This window comes from Crocuta crocuta, unplaced genomic scaffold (assembly GCF_008692635.1).
Source record: "Crocuta crocuta isolate KB4526 unplaced genomic scaffold, BGI_CrCroc_1.0 scaffold266, whole genome shotgun sequence".
NCBI lineage: Eukaryota > Metazoa > Chordata > Mammalia > Carnivora > Hyaenidae > Crocuta > Crocuta crocuta.
Window position 1 is genome coordinate 1,120,890 of NW_027531005.1, and position 9,342 is coordinate 1,130,231.

The following is a 9,342-nucleotide window of genomic DNA, read 5'->3' on the forward strand; positions in this document are numbered from 1 at the left end:
GCCACCCAGGTGCCCCAGAGGAGACATTTTTAAACTGTCAAAAGAAAATATTGAAAAGTATCTTTATGACTCTCAAATTTTATAATAGTTCTCGCCAAATTTAAAATAAAACATGGGGGCGCCTGGGTGGCTCAGTAGGTTAAGCGTCCGACTTTGGCTCAGGTCATAATCTTGCGGTTTGTGGGTTCAAGCCCCGCGTTGGGCTCTGGGCTGACAGCTCAGAGCCTGGAGCCTGTTTCAGATTCTGTGTCTCCCTCTCTCTCTGACCCTCCCCTGCTCATGCTGTCTCTCTCTCTCAGAAATAAATAAAACATTAAAAAAAAAAACATGAAGAGTACATACACATCCTCAAGGAAAAGATAGATTTGACACATTAAAATGTAAGTTTCTACACCATAAGAAAAAATTCAAAGTGTAACCAAATAGACTGAGAGAAAATATCTGCAAACCTAAAACTGAATAACTAAAGCCCCTCTAAATTTATATTTACCATCTACACATCAAAAAAAATAAACCCAACCCTACAACCCAACAAAAAAACAAAGGTTATAAACAAAAAAAATGGCCAATTATACACAACATTTGCAAGTGGGGATGCCATTCTAAACCCAAAGGATTGGCAAAATTTTTTCAATACAATATGATCACCTAGGTCAAAAATCTAAAAGAATTAACAAGCAAACTCATGGAACCAAGTGATTTTAGCAAGGTTACAGGATACAAAGTTAATACACAAAAATCAATTGCTTTCTTATTCAACAATGAACAGGTGGAATTTGAAGTCGAAAACACAATACTATTTATACTTACACCACCTAAAATGAAACACTTACACACCGAGAGAGAACCTTAAGGTAAAAACCATGGGCTCTGGGCGATTACGATGCGTGAATGTAGGAATCCCTGGTAAAAATGTATACTCTGGTGAGTGAAGTTGACAGTGGGGGAGGCTATGCATGTGTGCGCGCAGCGGGTATTTGGGAAATCTCTGTATCTTCCTCTCAGTTTTACTGTAAACCTAAAATTTCTCTAAAAAAATTAAGTCGTGAGGAAAAAAAAAATATGACAATTGGAGCTGTTACTGATGGTATGAACAAACAGGAACTTTCCATGGGTAGGAGTGAATTGGAGCAGCCACTAAGTAAAATTCAGCAAGGTCTACTGAAATTTAAACCTCTTCATCTCTATCTCAGGATTTCTACTTGCAATTATGTAATCCAGGAAGGCCTTCTTATACAGCACATGTCTTGTCCACAGAGATATGTATGATCATCATTGCAGCATAGTTCATAATAGCAAAGACAAATAATACTGGGAATTTAAATGTATACCAGTCCACCAACAGACTACATAAATTAGGGTATTTGTAAAAGGCAATAACTACCATTCAATATTTATAATAAATGAGTATGAGCAAGTATTAAAAACACAATGAACCAAAAAAAGCAAACTGCAAATTCCCCCACCGTAGGACAACACATGTATTAAGATGAACAGCCTGTAAAATAAGGGACTGGTTAAATAAGTGATGGGTTAAGGACTGCACTTGTGATGAGCACCGGGTGATATAAGGAATTGTTGAATCACCATACTGTACACCTGACATGAACACAACATTCTGTTAACTGGAATTAAAATAAAAACTAAAAAATACCCCAACAACTTGTAAACCAATACTTGTTAATGTCTATGAATACACACATATGTAGTGGAAGCACAAAACATGAATGGCAAATTCAATAATGACTCTTTGATAATGGAGGGAAGGAGGGAAATTGGGACCAACTTCGGCTCAAGTCATGATCTCACAGTCCGTGATTTTGAGCCCGATGTTGGGCTTCTATGTTGACAGCCCAGAGCCTGGAGCCTCCTTCAGATTCTGTGTTTCCCTCTCTTTTTGCCCCTCCCCTGCTCACATTCTTTCTCTCAAAAGTAAATAAACATTAAAAAAAATAAAAATAAATTCTTGAGTAAATATGGTTAATTTTAGGATTTGGTCAAGTACATGAGGATAGAGTGTCTGCATGTTTATAATATCATGTGATTTGTATGATTGAAACCATACAAATTTAAAAAATCTGAATAAACAATAGGAGCAGTGGCAGAGGGGCGCCTGGATGGCTCAGCTGGGTGAGCATCCCACTTCAGCTCAGGTCATGATCTCACAGTTTGGGGGTTCAAGCCCCGCATGGAGCTCTCTGCTATCAGCACAGACTCTGCTTTGGTTCCTCTGTGATGTCTCTCTGCCCCTCCCCCGCTCTTTCTCTTTCAAAAATAAACATAAAAAAAAAGCAATGGCTGATAATGTTTTTGGAAACATAAATTCACAGTCTCAAAGTATCAACCGACAGAGTATTCATTCCACAGAGTATTCATTACAAGGGAGATTATTCATTACCAGGGAAGAAAGACAACCTTTACAACGCAGGTATGTCAAGCACTACCTTAACTGAGCAAACTTAAAAAAATGGGACAAAATGGTATGCGCCTCCTGATATATGAAGGCATGGTATCACCCACCGAACTGTAGTATTCTTGCCAAAAACGTTTAACCTAAACTTAATTTAAAACAAAACAAAAACAAAAACAACTTTGGGACTTTTTTCACAACAGCCAAAAAGTGTCACTTTAACACCATCTCCCCCTCAAAAAGGAGAAACCTTTCAGAATCAAGGAAACTAAAGAGGTAACTACATGTAATGTGTGATTCTTGATTTAATTCTGGATAAAAAAAAAAAGTTCTAAAGGTACATTCTGGGGGCAATTGAAATTTGAATATGGACTGAATATTAGAACATTTTATTGTATTTTATTAGCAAATGTCTTAAGTGCAATAATGGTATTATGATTTGGAAGGAAATATCTTTGTTCCTAGTTACTGAAATATTATGGATAAAGTGGCACGATGTCTACAATATACTTTCAAATAGTTAAGGGAAAAAAAATTAACAAACATTAAAAAAAAACTTTTAATATACTAAAAGCCACAGAAATTATATTATAAAAAAGTTTTTAAAAGAAACCCTATAAAGTATTAATCTTCTGCTACTACATGAGTCAAGACACTTTCCCCTTTCTCTCCTTTATTTCGGGCTGAAATAATTTGTGGCTAGAAAGGGGAAAATGGACTTGGAGATGATGTAGTCACTTGAACATAAATACCATTGGGCAAGAGTGATGATAGTCTAAATTCTCTTGCCCTAATCATAGCCATCATATTAACTGTATGAGAAATTATGAGTAGGTGATTAGTTTGAGAAACTTCACAACCTATTCTAAGGGACAAATCCAAATTATTATACTGTCACTAACATGCAGAAAAAAAATAATTTTAGGAAAGAGACAGCTTAATTTCCTGGGACATTTCTAGAATACCTTCATAGAATAGGACACTATTCTACCAAAGAGCCTAACGTTGTCCATGGAGTGACCTTGAATATCACAGAAATGTAAAGTAGATAACAAAGAGATAAAAAATTACAATTTCCAGACTATGCCTTTAAGAGAACATTCAGAATTATACCCCTAGGGGAAAACGACCACTGTGGAAAGTTTATTTGTTGGATTCTCAATAATGTTGATCATTTTCTAGGTAAAATTTCAAAAAAGACTAACCACTCATTTGTTTTGTATCTTTTTTTAAAAAGTATTTATTTTTTTACTAGTGGGGTTGGAACCAGGCTAAGAAATTTACAGAAAAGATGTCCATATATAAAGAAAGAAATAGCAAAATATTTTTTGGTCATAATTTAGAAACAAACTAGTCCATAAAAAGGGGACAGTTTTCCCCAATTCTCCTCTTCCCCAGAAGAGTATAAGCATGGGCTCTCAGTTCCTTGATATCCTCAGCAGGCCTCGGATACGTCTAACAAGAGCTTGTATGAAACTATAGCGAGATCGAACTTTTGAGTATAATCCTTCAATGTCCAGAAGTTTCTTTTGTAGTGATTCTCCAAAAGCATTGATGGCGTCCGCCTGAAGCTAGAATTAACACAGATGACATTTTGTTATAAAAACTACAGTTCCAAATATTTTTTATTGTCTTTCAATTTAAAGTATCTTTGAAATTTTGTAATGTGGCCCTTTCTCACGTAGCAAATTAACTAAACATTGTTCCTATGCTAGAATTTATTGGTATGATACTGTTTTTCCCTCTTTCCTGTCTTGTATAAATATTTCAAATTTTGAATAGCAACTATTGACGCTGCTGTTGACATATGGACATAATGCAGTAAACTATTTCCTAAAGGGAGACACAAGAAGTTGTTAGGAGCAGATGTCTCTGGGGAAAGAAACAGAGGATAAACTGGAAAGAAGCTTTTACTTTTTACTTGGTTTTGCAATTAAAAACAGAGAAAACCATTTCCATGCTTTTACTTTCAAAAAATATCAACAGAAGAAAAGAATCTGGTATACACTTCAGAATTCATGTATTTTAGAATGCCTAGAATGTGTATGTAGTTTCGAATGGATCTTTTTGGTATTATACTGAAATGCTAACAATAAGTGCAAAATTAGATAAATCTACCTGCCTTCAATTTTGCAGTAAAATCAAAACAGAGTGAGAAGGTTATTTATTAATCCTGCATTTCTTCTCACTTTATAACAGCACAGTCTAATGAAACAGAAATAGTAATTAATTCAACATGAATTTATCAAACATCTTCTGGTAGATCTATTCTTTGCCTAATTCTGCCCATGGCCTCACTGAACATTAGAGCTTACCCAAACAAGCCTAGCCAAAACATGAATTACCACTATGAAGTCACCATGGGGCAGATGTAGTCAGGGCTGGGATGAAAGCTGCTATTTATGATGTCTGGTTAAGTATGGGCTGGAGGAAGCTCTTTCCTGGATAAAGCCTAACCTTCGCCTCTAAGAAAGGTAGTGACCAAGAGGCATTAGGGAAGGGCAGAAGCTTTACCAAATCATGGCTAGGTGGGCCCTGGGTGGCTCAGTCAGTTAAGCGTCCACCTTCGGCTTAGGTCATGATCTCATGGCTCGTGGGTTTGAGCCCCACATCAAGCTTTGTGCCGACAGCTAGGAGCCTGGAGCCTGCTTCAGATTCTGTGTCTCCCTCTCTCTCTCTGCCCCACCCCACCCCAGCTCACACTGTCTCTCTCTCAAAAAATAAATAAACATTTTTAAAAAGTTTAAAAAAAAATCAGGGCTAGGCACATTCAGATGCCTAGGAGCAGACCCCCCCCAGCTATAATTCACGTACCCTGCTAACTACTCTGTTCCCAAGACTTTCCTATTAGTTTCATATGAAGTTTTCATTTTAATTGTTTTTGGAATGCTCTTCATTCTTTCATTCCAACATTCCTGGCCAAGAGGTTACTAAGTACGTAATACTGTATAATACTATGTTATACAGTATAGTTAATACTATTGTCTCCTACAATGGAATTTTTTAATGACTACTACCCGTCTCCCCACTTAAATTATTTTCTGAAAATTTAGGTGCCGAGTGACAATGTGTGCCTGAAGTCGACAAAGTTAATCTAAAGAACTGGAAGTCTCCAGATCATAACGCTCAGTCATCAGTGAACTGTGTTACACCTTCCAGGCACTACCCCCCTAGGAGCCTCACACATGAAACCTCATATAACCCTGACAAAACTGTTTGGTGCTGAATTAACATTCTCGTTTCTTCAATGAGGAAATGGAGGCTCAAAATCAGTTTGTTTAAAGACCCAGAGCTGTAGGGTGGCCAGGTGAGAATTAAAATCAGGTCTTTGTATGCAACCCTGAAAACCACACTCTTACTAACATCCTAGGCTAACATCCTAGGCTTTTCTCTTGTCCTTCCAAAACAAAACAAGCATATGAGACTAGAGCCTTACCTGGTCTATGTCATGTTGGCTCACTGCAGTCAGACCACTTCTGAAATCCAGATTGGTCTCAGAAGCGAAGGAATCTAGAGATAAAAGACACGGTGAAACCAGCTTTACCAAGATGCGTCCACTACGCACTGGGGGCACCTGAAGACAATGAACCACAGCGCCACGGAAAACACGGCTCAAGGCTGAGAACTCTATTTCAACTTTCAGTAACTAGAAGCCCCTGGGAAGCATCTCACTCGTCGAGGCCAGGGTCTGCGAGCTTTCCTTCCATTTTTTTCCCACGAAGGGATGCAATACATGCTCACTGGTCTAAAAGGTTCACTAGAGTACTAAGGATCATGGCCTGGGCTGACCCATGTCTATTCTTCTGGAAAATTATTTGTGAGCAGGGGACCCTGAAGCTGGCCGGCCCTTAACTGCAAGAAGCTGAAAAGCAGTGTCTTAATATGTTCATATTCTCCACACAATCTCCCATGGCAACACGTGAGAAACAGCCATGTCTAATAACTAAGTAACTCTCCATTGCTCAATCCACTCTTAGCAACCTGGAAACAAAAAATAAATAAAAATGTAGCTAGGTTTTCAAGGCACTGAGACCTATAGGTTTTGAGAATGAAGTTTACCTTGTAGTCTTCTGCTTTTAAATAAGGTTCTGGAGGCAAACAGGGAATCCTGAGAATCGGTGGGCGTGCAATGTAACAAGTAGTACTCCAGGTGGCGCCAAAGGATGAACAGGCAGGTCTCTATGATGACTACAGAAAGGAGCTCAGACTAAAGGAAAACAATCTCATCAAACCAGTTGCTGAGGGAAAAAAAGGAGAGACCGTACTACTGAGTGACGTACTGAGTGATGTACCCGCTGCCTCAGTCTAACAGAGAGGGGTAAGCATCTGTGTCCCCAGAAAGCAGCAAGGTGTGCCGAGAGGAATGAGGTGGGACCTGGGGGGAGGCCGGGGAGGGTGGGGGCTGTGCCAGCACAGTCTCCAGTGTCCCTGCCGCCTGTCCAGACACAGAGTGACTGTACACGTTATCAGGATTACTAGCTACTCTAAAAGGTGAGAAAAAATTTCAATTTGGAAACATATCAGGCATTTACTGGAAAAAAATCAACAGTATGTCCCTTTCCAATGGCTATGATGCTGGAATAATGTGAGAATCAGTAAACAGGCCCTACATTTAAAGGTTCTTTTAAAGGTCACCATTCCAGTTTCCACGTGACTTCATTAAGGATACAAGAACAAAGGGAAAGCAGTTTGGCTCGATTGTTGATCAACTTCACTAAACGCCGTCTTGCCAGGACATACTTCTGGGCAGTGGAGATTTTCTCAACCCCAACAGGCATCACAGACTGACACAACTGAGAACCAGAAACACACACAGTATTAGCGATGACGTAAACTGTAACCAAAACTTCATGGAAATCTATATAAGGAGGGTCACTCGTGATAAGTGCTGTGAAAAACATTAAAAGTTTAAATGTCCATGCAGACAAGAGCTATTATCTACACCAGCTAGGAAGCTAGTAACGTTATAAAAAACAGAGCACCAAAGTAGTTAAATTCACAAATGAATTCACGTGCTGCTTTCTGGAGAAGGTCTTATCCCTGAAATAGATACTTCCAATCTGCTGATGGGCCGACCAACCCTGAATTTCCGTCAAATTACAACAAGATGAAACAGGTTTTTTAAGCAGTAGGTTTAACATCATGGAGAGTTCTCTAACAGCTGTCACGGATCTTCTGCAGAATGAACAGTGGTTTTCTACGGCAGAAACAAAAATCTGCTCACCAGCCAGAACCTCCCTTCGCAACACCTTTATCTGGTGTAAGCACAGAGATGCGATTTAAAACTCGAATGCTGGGCCTGGCAGAGGGCGTACTCAAGTGGGGCTGGGAGGGTGCCATAGGCTTCACCGGGAGGCTGCAGGCCCCCTGCAGGGCCTGGCACTGCCCGTGAGTTGCACGTGAGGAGGAGGGGCTGCCGGGGCTTACCCGAACCCCACTGGTAACTCCTGCCTGAGTACGTGCTAGCGGGGGGGCTGTGGGAAAGTCATTCAAACTTCCAGTGCCATCATTTCCTCATCTGAGGAAAAAGGCTCATGTGCTGAGCCAGAACGTGTAGCTGAGGGCCTGACACTCAGGGTTCCCTCTGATCATCAGGAGGGTGGCAAGAGGGAGCAGGCCTCACTACTCTGAAGAGTGACACAGAGTTTTTCGGGGGCGTTGGTGCAAACCGGGCATGGCAAATGGTTCAACATCCCGGCTGCCACAGGTCACTAAGAAGCTTCAGCACTGGCCGAGGGACACCGTGTGGTCCAGGTACTAAGGGAGCAAGCCCAGCAACTCCACATCTTTAGCCACAATAAACGTCAGCGAGTGATTCTGGGTCACCGAGAGCAGGCAGGCAAGTCCGATGCGCCATCCCATTTGTCTGACAAATCCACTCGACAGATACTGAAGGCACACAGGCGTCTTACTTAAGGGATCACGCCTACTGAATAAGCATCTGCAACAGACACCCAAGTTTCTCAGCCAGATCTTAGAGTATAGATTATGAAAACTCTTCTCCCAGGGCCGGCTGTCACTCTACTGGAGGGCAGGTGGGGTTCCAGAACAAGTGCCACTTCGCTGTCTTTCAGTCCAGTGTCACCCTGCTCATGAGGCGAGATGCCACGATGAGGGGCTCTTCTTCAAGCCGCACGGAGGAAGCACCTCAAGCCCTTGCACCTCACTGCATACATCATCTTTACCCACAAGTCTGACACCAGTATTCTGGTCCTTATTAGGAAAAGCAATGGCTTCTCAAAAATCTCCACAGCTCATGGTAAGACTCCTACCTCTTTTATCTCATCTGGTGGAAGCTGCTCTACATTCTGAAGTTTGTTGACACTCCGTCGATGACTGTCGTAATAGCTGAAGAAATCATTAGCGCTCTGTTTCAGCAGGTAGACAATAATGCCCAAACCAGGCAGGCGCCAATATGGAATCACTGGAGCTTGGGTATCTAATAGAGTTGATAATAAAAAACAGTGTTCTGCTTATAAGAATTTTACATGAATTTCAAATGACCTGTTTTTTATTTTTTAAACTATTATTTATTTTTAAGAGAAAGAACGAGCGAGCATGTGCGCAAGCAAGGGAGGGGCAGAAAAGGATGGAGAGAGGGAATCCCAAGTAGACTCTGTACTCTTGGCACAGAATCCAATGCGGGGCTTGATTCCACAAACCATGAGATTATGACCCAGCCAAGATCAGCAGCTGGACACTTAACCGAAAGAGCTACCAAGATGCCCCTCAAATCACCTGTTTAAGCAAGGGAGCCCAGGAATTGAAGGGCATGTAAACTATTATTAAAACCAACCCAAGACTACTTAAAAAGATTTTTTAGTGGTTATTTGAGAGAGAGAGAGGGAAGGAAAGAGTTAGCAAGTAGGGGAGGGGGAGAGGGGACGAGGGGGAGAGGAGGGAGAGGGGACGAGGGGGAGAGGAGGGAGGGG

General features: G+C 40.9%; 1 protein-coding gene across 2 annotated transcripts in view; it reads right to left on the reverse strand.

Annotated features, from left to right (window-relative positions):
• Positions 1 to 3,641: 3,641 nt before the first annotated feature.
• The window catches only part of NUP205 (nucleoporin 205), an 84,974-nt gene continuing 79,273 nt past the window's right edge, over positions 3,642 to 9,342 (reverse strand). The window contains exons 39-43 of one of the 2 annotated variants that reach the window (XM_077770672.1): positions 8,683 to 8,849; positions 7,080 to 7,203; positions 6,470 to 6,598; positions 5,847 to 5,920; positions 3,642 to 3,981 (exon numbers count right to left, since the gene is read on the reverse strand). In XM_077770672.1, coding sequence (XP_077626798.1) covers positions 3,829 to 3,981; positions 5,847 to 5,920; positions 6,470 to 6,598; positions 7,080 to 7,203; positions 8,683 to 8,849 — 647 coding nt within the window. In that variant the 3' untranslated portion in view covers positions 3,642 to 3,828. The remainder of the gene's footprint in view (positions 3,982 to 5,846; positions 5,921 to 6,469; positions 6,599 to 7,079; positions 7,204 to 8,682; positions 8,850 to 9,342) is intronic. The other variant, XM_077770671.1, reaches the window with a different exon arrangement.